The 17,654-nt window shown below is 42.3% G+C and overlaps 1 protein-coding gene across 1 annotated transcript in view; it reads left to right on the forward strand.

Moving 5' to 3' along the window:
• Positions 1-17,654, forward strand: part of EFCAB2 (EF-hand calcium binding domain 2) — a 120,950-nt gene that overhangs the window by 51,535 nt on the left and 51,761 nt on the right. Inside the window, exon 2 of the mRNA XM_027046449.2 lies at positions 3,237-3,321. Within this exon, the coding sequence (XP_026902250.1) occupies positions 3,237-3,321 (85 nt within the window). The remainder of the gene's footprint in view (positions 1-3,236; positions 3,322-17,654) is intronic.

Here is a 17,654-nt window from a genome sequence, read left to right on the forward strand (position 1 = left end):
GTATACCAAGCAGTCCCTAGAAATGATAATGTAATAAACATATTCTTGAAATGCAGGATGCTCACAATTTATTGTTGAGTGAAAGTTAGATTAGAGGACAAGAGAGTAGCTAACCCCACATGGTAGGATTCAAAGTGATTTTTACCTCATCTAAACTTTCTTCCGTATCCTTTTTTTCTTCCAATAATCTGGTATGCTATGGATGGTCAGCAAGGATGTGAAGCTCGTTCTATTTTAGAAAAACAAATGCAAACAACTGACCTGGAATTTTTTTTGCAGTAATTATGACACAAGGTTAAGTCTTCATTATTTAAAGAGCACCTACAAAACTTGCCAAGAAAAAATGGGAGATCCTAGAGGAGTGAGCAGACAACAAGAACCGATCGTTCACCGTAGGTCCGCTTGTGATCAAAGGAGAGTAAATTTAAATAATCAGATGACATTTTTTTGTTTTTTGCTTGTGAAGTTAGCAAATGTGGTTCACTGCCATGTTTTTTATAATACAGAAAAATTAATATCAGTAAGTTGTGGCATATTCCTTTGGTACTGTTAAAAATGGAAGGTTAGGTAGGTTATGTTGTAGCCTGGAAAGGTATAACGTTTGAGTGAAGGAATGAAGAGTTACGGTTCTTAACTAAGGAGTACTAGCAATTAGAGTGTGGGAGAGAGCAACCCCTCTGAACTTTGGTCGATACCTTGCTGGTTATAAATGTGGATACAGCATCTGACGCAAACCTAGTACGTAGTGTTGTATTCACTAAGTTTTCGTTGAGCGAAAGGATGGTATATGAAATACAGTATACTAAAGCTTGTGTGCGAAGAAAGATTGGATGAAAAGCTAGCAAAATGATTCGTGGTTATGTTAGGGTAAAGGGAATATGAGTAAATTCCCCCTCCCCCCATTTTCTATAATTTGATGGTATTCTATTTATAATTAAAATAATTATATAAACTCAATCTCTCCCTTTCTAGGTGTCCTAGTTTTACTTAGTACCTAAAAAATAAAATTTGAGACTTCACTGCATTTTCCCCCTGTAGGCTTCCACTCAGCCAGACACGTTGGAGTCAACCTCAATTCTTATCTTTTTCTCTGCACCTAACACCAAACCTTATCAGCGAGTCCTGTTTGCTGTGCCCTTTAGAATATATCCAGAATCCTGTCATTTCTCACCGTCTCCAACTGCTTCCATCTTTATCCCTGCCATCAGCAGTCTCCCTCTAGAATATTGCAATAACCTCCTAAGTAGTCTCTCTTTCCACCCTTGTCCCTTTCCAGGACATCCTTTAAGGGGAGTCTGGGTGGCTCAGTCGGTTAAGCGTCCGACTTCAGCTCAGGTCAAGATCTCATGGTTCGTGACTTCGAACCCTGCGTCGGGCTCTGTGCTGACATCTCGGAGCCTGGAGCCTGCTTGGGATTCTGTGTCTCCTTCTCTCTCTGCCCCTTCCCCGCTCATGCTCTTGTCTCTGTCTCTCAAAAATGAATAAACATTAAAAAATATTTTTTGGGGCGCCTGGGTGGCGCAGTCGGTTGAGCGTCCGACTTCAGCCAGGTCACGATCTCACGGTCCGTGAGTTCGAGCCCTGCGTCAGGCTCTGGGCTGATGGCTCGGAGCCTGGAGCCTGTTTCCGATTCTGTGTCTCCCTCTCTCTCTGCCCCTCCCCCGTTCATGCTCTGTCTCTCTCTGTCCCAAAAATAAATAAAAAACGTTGAAAAAAATATTTTTTAATTAATTTATTTATTTTGAGAGAGAGAGTGATCAGGGAAGGGCAGAGAGAGAGGGACAGAGAGAATCCCAGGCAGGTTCTGCACTGTCAGCACATAGCCCAATGCAGGACTGAAACCTACAAACGGTGAGATCATGACCTGAGCTGAAACCAAGAATCAGACGCTTGACTAACTGAGCCACCCAGGTGTCCTTTTCCAGTATATTCTTTTATTATTATTATTATTTTATTTTATTTTTTTTTAACATTTATTTATTTTTGAGAGACAGAGTGTGAGTAGGGGAGGGGCACAGAGAGAAGGAGACACAGAATCCGAAGCAGGCTCCAGGCTCCGAGCTGTCAGCACAGAGCCTGATGTGGGGCTTGAACCTACGAACTGTGAGATCATGACCTGAGCTGAAGTCAGATGCTTAACCGACTGGGCCACCCAGGCCCCCCTTTCCAGTATATTCTTAACATCGTAGCTGAAGTGAATATAAGCCAGGCTATGTCACAGCACTGCTTAGAACCCTCCAGTGATCCATCATCTCATTTAAAGTAAAAAACAAAACCCTTAAAGCAGCATGCAGGTATAGAACCCATCTTCTGCCCCCAAATCCCCGAATGCACACCTTCTGACCTTATTTCCTACCCTTCTGCCTCTGCTGTTCTCTTTGCCTAAAAACTCCTCCTGTGGATTTTCACAAGGCTGCCTCTTCCCCCTCATCGCTAAGGAGGCCTTCCCCCCACACCCCCCATCCTCTCCCACCCACACAGCCAGCACTCTTCATAGGCCTTCCCTGCTTTATGTTTTCCAGGCCCATTTGACCTATAGTGTACGTGTGAGCTTCTGCATCTCCTCCAGTACGCATAGCTCCATGAGGTAGGGACTTCTGTCCATTCTGCTCCTTGCTGTAACCTTGGCACCGACAGTCGTGTCCAGCACATAGTAGAGCCTCAATAAATACTTACCGAACAAATGACTTCCTAATTGTTTCAGAGAAGTAATTCTTAGGCTCAAAACTCGTTTGAAAGCTCTTTGAGAGAGTGTCACGTGTGGCCTTTGCATGCCTTCCCAGCCCCCGGCTTCCGCCCTCCTCGGGCACAGCAGGGCAGGGGGGCATGCTGGTGACCTACAATCAGTATCTAGTGCCGGGTTCCTTCTGCCTCTTCAGCTGGGACTCTCTGCCCAGACGACTCGGGACAGAAGATACGCTGTGTTGGAAGCTTCCTGTGTCTCGACCGCGGTGGCCCCATGACCCTGTACACGTGTAAACCCCGTGAGGCTGTGTACTCAAGACGCGTAGGTACTCCGATAATGCACCGTGTGTGTCTGGTGCCTCGGGAAACAAGAGTCCGTCCGTTCCCTGACTCCTTGAGAGGGAGGGAAGCATGCTAACTGGTGCGTTCAGATGAGGAGAGTTCCGCGTGCTCTTCCTTATTGAGAAGTTCTAGCTGAGCGGCTGAAATTTCTGTTCGGAATCCCAAGGGAGACTAATTAAAACAATTTTTATTTACTTTGTCTTTTGCAGACATAACCGTAGCAGAGTTCCACAAAAAAATCAAAGATGCCTTTGAAGTGTTTGACCACGAGGCGAATAATACGGTGGATGTGAGGTTTGGACGTGTCTTCTTTGTTCTGATTCTAAATGTCTGACACAACTCCTAAAATAGAGGAGGGGTCTTGTCTTTTTCCAGGCCTTGGATTTCTTATGCTGTTTAAAAGTGTTTATTTCCCTGTGCTCTGTGGAAGCCCTCTACTAGCTAGCGCTTTGGATCAATACTGTTTCCTGTTCTTTATAACCTGGTGAAAAGAATATCCACATTGCCCGCTGCAACCTCCGGACTGTAAATTCTGTGAGTGAGGTGACCCCTGCTGTAGCATGATTGCTGGGCACATAGTTGGTGCTCGGTAACTATTGGTTGAGTCGAGTGAACGGAATTTGCTTTTAAAATAAGTAGGTTTTGTGGGGCGCCTGGGTGGCTCAGTCGGTTGAGCGTCTGACTTTGGCTCAGGTCATGAGCTCACAGTTCGTGGGTTCGAGCCCCCCATCAGGCTCTGTGCTGGCAGCTCGGAGCCTGGCACCTGCTTCGGATTCTGTGTCTCTCTCTCTCTCTGCCCCTTTTCTGCTCGTGCTCTGTCTCTCTCTGTCTCTCAAAAATGAATAAACATTAAAAAATTTTAAATAAAAAAATAAGTAGGTTTTGTGCGATCGAGCCAGAAATTACAAAGAAAGATTAATAATACTTGAACAGTGATACACTCCTCCCCAAGTCAAGTAACAAAAAGAACCCAAACAGAAGAACATACAAAGAGGAGAGAGAGACATGAATACTGCTAGATCGGGAATGGAGGACAGGAGACAATAGTTTGAGACCAGAAAGGAAACAAAGCAAAACAAAAGGCAGAAGAGACTGTCCATGAGAACAGCAGAGGCTGTGGGATCCAGGCCACAGACATCCCAGAGAGGCCACGGACCTTCCTTCCAGGAGACCGAGCCGAACGAGGAACATGTGGGGGGATCACAGTCTCGAAACTCAGAAGCGAGGACACAGAGGCCAGCGAAGCAGTGGGAAGTGACGGAAGGGCTAGTCGGGGGACTCAGTGCTTTAAAGGAGCCACACCGGCGGAACCACCGCATGCGATTTTATTTTGTTGGCCACACATTGTAACTGTGTGTATTGTATAGTGTCTTCATCCCTGAAGGCACAGGTGTGACTGTAGGAGAGGAGACTGAGAGGGGCGGTGCCGTTCATTACTTTATAAAGTTGACTTTTCTCCCTCCACCGTGTTTCTGGGCCTTGAAGCAGGCGATAGATAAGGTTGGGAATTCCGTTCCAGAACCACCAGCACCGTCGGCCTTGTGTGAACCTTGGCTCAGCTGTTGCCGAGGATGTATGTGGTTTCACGTGGCTTCAGATGCTCTGGCCACAGCGCGGGCCACACGGGTGCCACTTGGGGGGGCACTTTATCCTCAGGGTGGGTATATCATAGGAGGAAGACATCCGGTGGGGCGGTCGTGCCGGTGACAGGGTTTGGGATGAGGTGGGGAGCATGTGGCATGAACGACTCAATCCAAGGATGGCTCTTGCCTTCGCCTCAGACCTCTTGCTGAGGCTGGAAGGTTCGCCAGGGGGCAGGGGACAGAGGTAGTGTTAGAGAGGTCAGGGAGAGCCAGAGGAAGACCAGGGGAGCAGAGAAGAGAAACCAGTATTTGCTTGAGGCTTGTGTCTGACAGGTGACCTGTCGTTGGGTGTGGGGGGCTTCGGGAACTTCCCTCATCTCAGTCTTTTTACTTGTGTGGCAAGAGTTGGCATCTGTAGGGGCGCCTGGGTGGCTCAGTCGGTTGAGCGTCCGACTTCGGCTCAGGTCATGATCTCGCGGTTTGTGAGTTCGAGCCCCGCGTCGGGCTCTGTGCTGACAGCTCAGAGCCTCGGGTCTGCTTTGGATTCTGTCTCCTTCCCTCTCTGCCCCTCCCCACGTGTGCTCTGTTTCTCTGTCTCTCAAAAGTAAACAAATATAAAAAAATTAAAAAAAAACAATTACAAAAAAAGAATTAAAAAAAAAAACACAACAAGACATGGAAACAACCTAAGTGTTCATCGATGGATGGAGGGATAAAGAAGTTGCGGTATAGATATACAATAGAATATTATTCGGCCATAAAAATGAGGAAATCCTGCTGTTGGTGACAGCATCATTGAATCCTGAGGGAATTATGCTCATGAGATAAGTCAGGGAAACACAAAGACCGTGTGATTTCACGTATAGGTGGGATCTAAAATGCGAACAAATAAAAAAACAAACTCAGGAAAGGAGACCAGGACACTGGTTACTGGACCAGTGGTTACTGGACATGGGATGGGGGAGGGGAGCCGGAGGAAGCTGGTCGCGAGGTGCAAACCTCTAGTTATGTGGTAAGCACCAGGATGTGATGTCCCACAGGATGGGTACAGCTAACGCTGCTGGGTGGTTTGTAGGGAAGAGGTGAGGAACGTCAATCCTGAGTTCCCATCACGAGGAGGCCTTTTCTTTCCTTTTCTGTTCTTTTCTTTCTATTGTGTCTGCATAAGAGGCCGGATGTAGGTTGGACCTGTTGTGGTCACCGTGTCCCAATGTGCGTAACTCGCACCATCATGCTGCAGGCCTTACACTTACACAGTGACATCTGTCCATTGTTCCTCAATAAAACTGGGAGAGAAAAGAATTGAAGGCAGAAGTCTATGTAAAGAATAACGTAGGGAAGCATCTGACAGAGAGTCCAGAGATGTAGCTAAGAGCTCGGTTTGGGCAGGAGAGAGCTGTTGCTGGAGAGGCTCCGAGGACACTTAGCTGTGTCTCTCCTACAGTGTAAGTATGGTGCCATTTTCTTGGTAGGGCAGCCCTGGGCCCCCTTAGGATGAGTTTTGGGGCAATTACTCTCCTTTCTGCTCGCCTCTGCTTTGCACGAATTGAGAGATTGAATTTGAAATTGTACCGCCATGTAAAACGTCATGAAATGGGCCTCTGCTGCTTTCTTCCCGGTCCGAGGGGCAACCCCAGGTCCGGAATCAGACTGCCGGGGCTCCACTCCCAGCCCTGTGACTGAGGAACTTACTTATTCTCTCTATTCACTTTGGCCTCAGAGGAAGGATCCTTTCAGGGGCCTGGGAGGTCTTAACTATTTTTATAGTAACTTTAAGACAGTATTTGCTATTTTCATTCTCAATTTTTCACAAGTATGTGTTGGAGGTTTTGAAAAGCTACATGATGTGTGATATTGCAACAGATTGAATGCAGAACCAGATATGAGAATCCAGCTGTCTTCTGTGAAGCCCGACAGCAGGGAGATTTGCAAACATGGAAAACGGTGCCGTTCTTCTAACTCAGTTTGTTCTTGTTTGGAAAATGCACTTACGTTTCATAAAATTACATACACTTGCACTGGATTTATTTATCGTTATTTCTAAATGAATATTTTAAAATATTTAAAAAAGATTTCTAAGGGCGCCTGGGTGGCTCAGTGGGTTAAGCATCTGACTTCAGCTCAGGTCATGATCTCACGGTTCATGAGTTCGAGCCCCACGTCGGGCTCTGTGCTGACGGCTCGGAGTCTGGAGCCTGCTTCGGATGCTGTGTCTCCCTCTCTCTGTGCCTCTCCCCTGCTCACGCTCTGTCTCCCTCTCTCTTTCAAAAATAAATAAACATTAATTTTTTTTTAATTATTAAAATAAAACAAAAAAGTAAAAAAAGATTTTTAAGTGAATATTTAAAATATTTTTTAAGTTATTTATTTATTTTGAGAGAGAGCATGTGTAGGGGAGGGGCAGAGAGAGAGGGGGAGAGAGAATCCTAAGCAGGCCCCATGCTGTCAGGGCAGAGCCCGTTGCAGGCTTGATCTCATGGACCGTGAGATCATGACCTGAGCTGAAATCAAGAGCTGGATGCCTAACTGACTGAGCTCCCAGGCACCCCTAAATTTTTTGAGGTTTAATTTCTAATATGGTAATAGAGATAAATATAACTCACATAAGGAAAAGCTCTCTGGGGATCTCTATAATTTTTAAGAATGCAAAACACATTTTGAAACCAGAAAATTTGAGAACCAATGTTGTCAGTGGTCATTTTTTTAAAGCTTTTAGAACAATATTAGCTCAGAACAAACTATCTATTATTAATAGTATTACATTATTAGTAGTAACTTTAGTAGTAGTATTATACTTTAGGACAATATAATTAGTAGTATTATACTTTGTATTATTGAAGTAAATAATTTAAAGTAGTTTTTCCTCTGTTTGCTCTGGATTAGCAATTATACATAACAAACCTCTCATAAGAATTGTTTTACTTATTTCTGTGCATTGTGTGTTGAGTTTTTAAGTTCTGAAGTTCATTTTCCTTATTAGTTTTTGAAAGTTGGCACCTTGAAAACCATTGAGGCAGATTTTTAATATCATTAATTGGGGCCATTTTAATTTTGCCTCATATAAAACATAGAGCATGATACATTGTGACTTAAGTACATTTTCCTGTCCTGTGTTCAGATTTCAATCAATAAGACTGATTGAGAATCAAATTTTTGTATAGATGAGATATGGACATAAAATTCAAAAGGTACAAAGAATAGTGCAGGCACATCCTTCTATCTCTAACTCCAGCTAATCAGTTCCTCTTTTTATTTATTTTGTTTTATTTTATTAAAAAAAGTTTTTTTAATGTTTATTTATTTTTGAGAGAGAGAGAGAGAGAGTGGGACAGAGTGTGAGCAGGGGAGGGGCAGAGAGAGAGGGAGACACAGAATCGGAAGCAGGCTCCAGGCTCCGAGCCATCAGCGCAGAGCCCGACGCGGGATCCAAACCACAAACGGTGAGATTGTGACCTGAGCCGAAGTCAGACGCTCAGCCGACTGAGCCACCCAGGTGCCCCATGTTTTATTTTATTTTTAAAGTTTATTTAACTATTTTGAGAGAGAGATTGGAGCAGGGGGAGCGGGGGACAGAGAGACAGGAAGAGAGAGAGAGAATCCCAAGCAGGCTCTGCACCATCAGTGCGGAGCCTGAGGAAGGGCTGGAAGTCAAGAACTGTGAGATCGTGACCTGAGCTGAAATCCAGAGCCAGACGCTCAACCCGCTGAGCCACCCAGGTGCCCCAGTTCCTCTTATTAAAGCAAGATTGTTACAAGTTTTTTTCCAGAGACAGTCCATGCACATACAAGTGTGTGTGTGTGTGTGTGTGTGTGTGTGTGTGTGTGTGTGTTTTAATGTGGTAAGTATATATAACATGAAATTTAACATTTTAACCATTTTTAAGTGTACAATTTATTGGCCTTAAGTACATTCACATGCCTGCCACGCATCTCCAGAACCTTATCTTCTCAAACTGGAACTCTGTACCCCTTGAAACAATAACTCCGCACTCCCCCTCTCGCTAGCTCCCGGCGGCCACTCATCTACTTTCTGTCTCTATGAGTTTGACTGTTCTTGGGATGCCATATAAGCAAAGTCATACAACATTTGCCCTTTTGTGTCTGGTTTATTTCTTCTAGCATAACATCTTTGAGGTTTGTCCTTGTGACATGCTCAGAATTTCATAGCGTTTTTTTTATTTAAACGTTTTTTTTAACATTTATTCATTTTTTGAGAGTGAGAGAGACAGAGCATGAGAGGGGGAGGAGCAGAGAGAGAGGGAGACACAGAATCAGAAGCAGGCCCCAGGCTCTGAGCTGTCAGCACAGAGCCCGACGTGGGGCTCGAACCCACAGACTGCGAGATCATGACCTGAGCTGAAGTTGGATGCTCAACCGACTGAGCCACCCAGGCGCCCCAAATTTCATAACCTTTTTAAGGCTGAATAATACTCTCCTGTGCGTATACACCACGTTTTAGTTATCCATTCCTCTGTTCGTAGACATTTGGGTTGTTTCCACCTTTTGGTTTTTTTGCTCAGTGTTGCTATGAACATCGCTGAACAAATATTTGTTCAAGTCCCTGCTTTCAGTTCTTTTGGATGAACACCCAGCAGGAGAGTTGCTAGATGATGTAGTAATTCTATGTTTAATATTTTAGGAAACCACCGCACCGATTTCCACAACAGCTGCATCATTTTACATTTCTACCAGCAAAGCACAAGGGTTCCAAGTTCTCTATGTCCTTGCCAACATTTGTTATTCTGTTTTTCCTTTTTATCATAATGGGTCTAAAGTGGTATCTTGTGATTTGGATTTGCATTTTCCTAATGATTAATGATGTTGAGCATATCTGCTTGTGCTCATTGGTTATTTGTACCTCTTCTCTGGAGAAATGTCCATTTAAGCCCTTTGCCCATTTTTAAATCATACTGTTTTTGTTTGTGTTTTTTTTGATGTTGAGTTATAGGATGTGTATTTTTTTTTTAAATGTTTGCTTATTTTGAGAGAGAGAGAGAGAGAGAGCAAGCCAATGGGGGAGGGGCAAAGAGAGAGAGAGAGGGAGAGAGAGAATCCCAAACAGGCTCCATGCTGTCAGCACAGAGCCCAGAGCTCAATGTGGGGCTTGAACCCATGAACCATGAGATCATGACCTGAGCCAAACAAGAGTCGGAAGCTTAACCGACTGAGCCCCCGGCGTCGCGGGATGTGTATTTTTAATGTAAGTGGTGAGAGACTAAACTGTTCTGTACTTTGCTTTTTTCACTTATCATATCTTTGTGATTATTCTTATTAGTACGTAAGAGCTTCCTCATTTCGTTGTATGGATGAACCATAATATACTGAATTAATTTCCTATCAGTGGTTATTTAGGTTGTTTCCAGGCTCTTGTTATTTTTTTTTTAAGTGTGTTTATTTTTAATGAGAGAGAGAGAGAGAGAGAGAGAGAGAGAGAGAGAGATGCAGGGAGAGAGAGAGAGAGAGAGAGAGAGAGAGAGAGAGACAGCATATGTGTATGCACATGATCAGGGGAGGAGCAGAGAGAGAGAGAGAATCCCAAGCAGGCTTCTCACTGTTAGCATGGAGTCTGATGCAGGGCTCAAACTCATGAATTGTGAAATCATGATCTGAGCCAAAATCAAGAGTTGGACACTTCACCGACTGAGCCAGCCAGGCATCCTCAGACTCTTGTTATGACAGTCCATGTTGTGGAGAATAGCTCACTTTGCATGTTATTTTGCAAAAGTGAGAATTTTTCTTTAGTTAAATTCTTGAAAATATATTAAAGTGCATGAATATTTTTGCTAGCTGTTGCTATATTGACAATGTATTCTTTCACTTTATTTAAAACTTCTTTTAATGTTTATTTATTCTTGAGAGAGAGAGACAGAGTAATAGCAGGGGAGGGGCAGAGAGAGAGAGAGACAGAATCCGAAGCAGGCTCCAGGTTCCTAGCTGTCAGCACAGGGCCTGACGCAGGGCTCAAACTCATGAACTGCGAGATCATGACCTGAGCCGGTTGGACACTTAACTGACTGAGCCACTCAGGTGCCCCTTTTTCACTTTATTTTATGAGTATGCCTGTTTCCTTACTCTCTCTTAGACATCATCAGACTTTAAGATTTTTGCTAATGTGATACTTAAAGGATAGAAACTCAGTTGTTAATTTTCATTTCTCTAATTATGGACCTCTCTCTGTATGTCTAAAAGTGGTTTGTATTTCCTTTTGTTTGAACTGGCAGTTCATGCCCTTTCCCATTTTTTTATTGAATTTTTTTTTTTATATATATTAAAGATCCTAGCCATAGAGTGTGAACTGTATGCCATCTTTCTTTTGACTATTTTTACTTTCTGGTGTTCAGAAATTAAAAAAAAAAAAAAAGGTAAATTACACACCAGTATGGATTTGGTTTTTGGAAACAAACAAAAGTCATCAGAGTAGTCTTAATAGAATAAATTTAAGTTGGCCTGAATGAAGCTAGTATAGTAAAAAATAACATTCCACAAGGAATGCCTTTAAAGTAAAGAAGCTAATTAATTTTTCCATGTAGCTGATGAATTTGAATGTCATTCAAATCTGAATCACAAACAAATCTAGTTCTTTTGTAATCAGTTTTCTTTCATTTTTGAGTCTAACAGAATAAAGGTATACTACAAGTCAGTAGAGTCAGCTGCTGGCTGTATCATTGAATTTTTTTTTTTTACGTTATTGTAATATTACTGACTATATTCCCGGTGCTATACCTTTCATCTCTTTGTACGTCTTAATCTCCTTCCTATTTTATCCACCCTCCCTCCCCACCTCCCTTCTGGCAACCAGCAGTTTGTTCTCTGCATTTAAGAATCTGTTTGTTTTTTGTTGGTTGTTCATTTGTTTTGCTTTTTAGATTCCACATATAAGTGAAATCGTATGGTGTTTATCTTTCTCTGTCTGACTCACCTCACTTAGCATAATACCCTCCAGGTCCATCCATGTTGTTGCAAATGGCAAGATTTCATTCTGTTTTATGGCTAAGAAATGTTCGTGTGTGTGTGTGTGTGTGTGTGTGTGTGTGTGTGTGACATCTTCTCTATCCATTCATCCTTTGATGGACACTTGGGCTGCTTCCGTATCTTGGCTGTTATAAGTAATGCTGCAATAAATATGGAGATGCATATATCTTTTTGAATTAGTATCTTTGTTTTCTTTGGATAAACACCCAGTAGTGAAATTGCTGGATCATATGGCATTTCTGTTTTTAATTTTTTGAGGAACCTCCATTACTGTTTTCCACAGAGGTCGCACCAATTTACATTCCTACCAACAGTGCATGAGGGTTCTCTTTTATCCACTTCTTTGCCAACACTTGTCATTGTTTTGTCATTTTGAGACTATTATCACAGGTGTGAGGTGATATCTCATCGTGGTTTTGATTTGCATTTCCCTGATGATAAGTGATGTTGAGCACCTTTTCATGTGTCTGTTGGCCATCTGGATGTCTTTGGGAAAAGTGTCTATTCAGGTCCTCTGCCTGTTTTAAGTGGATTATCTTTTTTTTTTTTTTTTTTTTTTTTGTGGTGTTGAGCTATATAAGTTCTTTATGTATTTTGGATACTAATCCCTCATAGGATCTATCATTTGCAAATATCTTCTCCCATTTGGTATGTTGCCTTTCTGTTTTGTTGATGGTTTCCTTCACCATGCAAAAGCTTTTTATTTTGGTGTAGTCCCAGTAGTTAATAAGAATAAACTTTTGTTTTCCTTGCCAGAGGAGACATATCTAGAAGAATGTTAAGGGCAATGTCCAAGAGATTACTGCATGTTTTCCTCTGGGAGTTTTATGGTTTCAGATCTTACATTTAGGTCTTTAATCCATTTTGAGGTGTTTTTTTGTTGTTGTTGTTGTTTTGTTTGTTTGTTTGTTTTAGTGTAGAGGGTAAGAAAGTGGCCCAGTTTCATCTTTTTTGCATGTAGCTGTCTAGTTTTCTGAATGTAATTTATTGAAAAGGCTCTCTTTTCTCCATTGTATATTCCTGTCTCTCTATCCTGTCCTATTGATCTCTGTGTTTGTTTTTGTGCCAGTATCATGGTTTTGATTACTATCATTGGTTTTTTATGTGCCACCCTCTTTTTATTTATTTTCCTCATGCCTGCTTCACTTAAGCCCCGAGAGTGTTAAGAGTAGCAAATGAAAAATCATGAATGAATTTTGAAAGGTGTTTAAGATCGGATCAAGTTATGTATGTTTTTAGCACTCCATTCTAACCAACTCCAGAATGGTCTGATCCTGGAGAATTTGGTGCGCCAAGATGACAAGGGTCCAATCCCGGAATAAAAGTGCTGGTCGTCCTGTTTCCCAACCACACCCATTTGTGCCATTCCTATGTTTCTGTGCCTTTGCAGAGTGACATTATTGGTATTTGAGACAGTATTCTGTGTTTACTTTATTCCTGCTTCTTCTATAGGAGATTTTTCCTAATATTTTCTTGCTTTCATAGTCTTTGGGCAAACTTTTTGTAGTCCAGCGGCCCCCTGGGTGTCCTCTTGCTAATGCACCGAGTCTCCTTTTTGGTGTTTCCATCCCAACTCAGCATGAGTCTCTGAGGCACACAACACCCAGTGTTCATCTGTTTCACTGATAAGGAGACTTGAGTTTCTTAAGCAGTTGGCAGGAACTTTGAGTGTATTAGAGCTTGTCTAAACTTCAATAAGAAGTAGGTAAGAAGAACCTTTTTGTGATGGATTAGGGATAACTTTTCCTAAGAAGATTGGAGGTACCGTGAATATTATTTCTACTTCTTTGTATTTAATACTATTTTTGAAGATAAGTTGATACAAGATTTCACAATACATTTAATCAGGTAGTAAAAAGGGTAGTAAAAAGGGTGAGCAATACGGAGAGATTGCAGGGACAGTTTCCCTAAACAATTATTATCTGAGAAAGCTTGAAACGACTCAAAGAGCTTTGGAGAAACTGCGCAGGTCAGTGGGCCTGTGTTTGTGCGATGGGAAAACACAGTATTAAAGAGGAATGGGATTGTTGGATCCATAATTGTAAAAACCGGGTCTGTTCTTGCATAGTTCACACACGTGAATGAAATGAGTGATGACCTAGACCACGTGGACAGCTTGGGTCAATTTCAACAACGCATGTTGCGTCACAAAAAGTACAAAAAGAAGCAAACCTGATAACATACGTAAATGTTAAATATACAAAAGAACAGCAGCATCTGTGGTGTGTGAATACAATGCTGTGCATGGGAACGAGAAATATTATCCTCAGAATGGTGGTCGCATCTGAAGACAGAGACGGAAGGGATGGAGAGTGGGACTTCAGCTGTTTCTGCCGTGTTTTATTATTAGTGAAAAAATCGGAAGCAGATGTGGCAAAAGGTTAAATCTTGGTATTGGATGTATGGCTGTTATATTTTTGTGTGTCCTTTTTTCTGTAATATTTCACAATGTATTTCACAATAAAAATGCATATTTGTTTCAAGAGTGGTGTATACCTTGGCTTTTCACCATCTCACTTTCCTGTTGTTTTGTGAAATTTTGGTTTGCTTCTAATTGTCCTTTTGATGAACTGCAATTAAATAATCACTTGAAGTTTTAAAATCTCATCCCAGGGGCGCCTGAGTGGCTCAGTCGGTTAAACGTCTGGCTTTGTCTCAGATCACGATCTCTCAGTTTGTGGGTTTGAGCCCCACATCAGGCTCTGTGCTGACAGCTCGGAGCCTGGAGCCTGCTTTGGATTTTGTGTCTTCCTCTCTGTCTGCCCTCTCGCACTCGTGCTCTTTCTCTCTTTCTCTCTCTCTCTGTCAAAAGTAAACATAAAAAAATTCAAAAAATAAAAAATTGGGGCATCTGGGTGGCTCAATTGGTTAAGTGCCTGACTTCGGCTCAGGTCATGATCTCACGGTTTGTGGGTTTGAGCCCTGCCTCGGGCTCTGTAGCTGACAGCTCAGAGCCTGGATCCTGCTTCGGATTCTGTGTCTGTCTGTCTCTCTGCCCTTCCCCCGCTCATGCTCGCGCTCTCTCTCTCTCTCTCTCTCACAAAAATTAAGTAAACATGAAAAAAAAATTTTTTAATTAAAAAAAATTTAAAAATCATTCCAAATCTTACCTCCCAAAATAACAGTTGTTAATGTTAGACAAATGTAGTTCTAGACCTCTTTTTTTCATATAATAGGATAAATGGGGAGTTAATAAGAAAGGAAGTAGGAGGAATGGGAAGAAAGGAAAAAGAAAACGTATGGAAGAAAATAATCTAGAATATAATCCCCATGAGGGCAGGACCCTCTGTCTGTTCTGTTCACTGCTGTATTTCAGCACCTCGGACTGTGCTTGGCACACAGCAGTTGCCCAATATACATACATTTATTAAATACATGAGGGAAGAGACTAGCCTCTAAAAATAAGATCACAATAACCATGCTTTTAAAAAACAAAAAGTATTAATTTAATTTTACTTGAATTAAGAAAGGAAAAATATAAACTTAAATTGAAGAAGTTGTGGACTCTCAAATGTTTTATTTATTTTCACTTCAGAGAAGATAATGAGGAAAACCTTAAGAGGGTATGTGTGTTTTTAAAAAACTACTTATTTCAAATACAGAGTGTCAGTTGACTCCCTCCTGTGGAGAATGTGGACGGTAGCACTTTTAAATTTCTTCCATTTTTTCACCCTCAGTTCCCCGATTTATCTGCGGCATATTATTATGTTTACGCTGACAAGGTACAATATTCATACTTGGTTTTGTGTTAATTTTTTTAGTATATTTTTTCTCTATTTGAATGGAATTACTGCTGACCCCCATTTCCCTTCCCTTCTCATATTCTTTGATTTATTTCTGTGGTCTGGGTTCTCTTGTCAGTTTCTTTTGCAAAAAGGGCTCTTGGGTATTTTTGCAAGTTCTTTAATGTTTATTTTTTAAAATGTTTAGAGAGAGAGAGAGAGCATGAGGTGGGGAGGGACAGACACGGGGAGGGGGGCAGGGTGGAGACAGAAGATCTGAAGCAGACTCTGCGGTGACAGCAGAGAGCTCCATGCAGGGCTCGAACTCTTGAGTCACAAGATCATGACCTGAGCTGAAGTTGGACGCTTAACCAACTGAGCGACCCAGGAGCCCCAGTTCTTTCATGTTTCAAATGTTTGCCTTATAGTCAAATACTTTGTACTTGAATGACATCTTAAAAGTTTATACCATCATTGTTAAAAATGGCTGTAAGACAAACACCTTGGGATGTATAGCTGTATCATAATTTAATGTATCTCCTAATTTTGGAAACTTGGGTTGCTCATAATATGATGCTATTGTTGTGTCAGGGCTAAAATTATTGACGTGGAATTGTTCAAAGACTGTAGCCCTTTCCTGGAATGCCAAAAAGTAAATCCTGGAAGCCCGAGATCTTTTTTCTTCCCTTTTCTGAAGAGGAAGACTTTGGTTTTTTTCTTGTTGGGAGATGAGGTGTCCCAATCTGCATAATTAAATTCTGATATTAGAATGGTAGTGGCGGGGGGGGGGATGAATAAAAAGTTGCTATGGTCTGGGGTGCCTGGGTGGCTCCGTCGGTTAAGCATCTGACTTCAGCTCAGGTCATGATCTCATGGTTTGTGGGTTTGAGCCCCGCATCGGGCTCTGCGCTGACAGCTCGGAGCCTGGAGCCTGGAGCCTGCTTCAGATTCTGTGTCTCCCTCTCTCTCTGCCCCTCCACAGCTGGTGCTCTCTCTCTTTCTCTGTCTTTCAAAAATAAATAAATGTTAAAAAAAAAATAGAAAAAAAAAACGGCTATGGTCTGAATCCCCCTATTTCATATGTTGAAATCCTAATCCCCAGTGTGATAGTATTGGGAGTTGGGCCTTTGAGAGATATTAGGTCATCAGGGTGGAGCCCTTGTGGGTGAGATTAGCACACTCACGAGAGAGACCAGGGAGCTAGCCCATCCCTTCTGCCAAGTAAGTTTACAGCAAAAAGACGCTATCTAGGGAGCAGGTTCTCACCACACCAAGTCTGCCTGCCCCAGGACCTTGGACTGCCAGCCTCCAGAACTATGAGAAATAAATGTTTGTCGTTTATAAGCACTCAGTTCATGGCATTTTGTTTTGGTAGCCAGAACAGACTAAGAAGGCCACCCTCACTGTGACTGAAGAGGAGTTTGCCAAAGATTCAAAGATGTTAAGGGGGAAGAAAGATTTGAGAGAGAATAGTGGATCTTGGTGACAGGGTGTGAAGGGAGTAATCAGGAAGGGGGGTTGAAATTAAAGATACATTTTTAAAATAATATATTTCCATGGCTCAAAATTCAAAGAGAACAACAGTCCAGAGAAAAGTCTGGCTAACTCCCTTCCACCAGCCGTCCAGGACCCCTCCAAAGTATTAGTGACAATTAGTGCTAATTTCTAGTGATCACTCCAGAAATATCCTATGCGTACATATACAAGGCTATGCATGTATGTTATTTTATTACCCCCCTTTTTCACTCAAATGGTTGTGCACTTTCATAGGACGGTACAGTTCCCTTGGGATGGGACCAAGCCCGTGATGAAGTTGATTTTTATGGCGTGTCAGTAGCATTCAGGAGTCCAGAATGGACGTAGCTTTCCAGTTTACTCTTAGTCTAAGTACACACATGTGCTAAGTTTTAGTGTATTGGATGACATCAAAAAGGTGGGGGGGGGGTCCTAGATGTCTTAGTAAACCATACCCCAGGCTTCATAGATGGGAGTTGACTAATAGAATACCACGTGACAGACGTATAGCTCTTAGATTGGGACTATCCTGTCCAGGGCACTTAATTTGCTGTTGTGATAAAGAACACCCTTTTCCTGTCTTTGGTAACTTTGGAGGCTGACTTTGATTGACTCTGGATTATAGATATCTGTCTGTCGTATTTATTGTATTGTCTAGATCAGATGCGATTTTTTTTCTTACAATTTTTTTTTTAATGTTTATTTTTGAGAATGAGTGAGCAGGGAAGGGGCAGTGAGAGTGGGGGACAGAGGACCCAAAGCAGGCTCCAGGCCCCGCGCTGACAGCACAGAGCCCGACGCGGGACTCGAACTCACGAACCGGGAAATCATGACC

The sequence above is a fragment of the Acinonyx jubatus genome, chromosome E4 (assembly GCF_027475565.1).
Source record: "Acinonyx jubatus isolate Ajub_Pintada_27869175 chromosome E4, VMU_Ajub_asm_v1.0, whole genome shotgun sequence".
NCBI lineage: Eukaryota > Metazoa > Chordata > Mammalia > Carnivora > Felidae > Acinonyx > Acinonyx jubatus.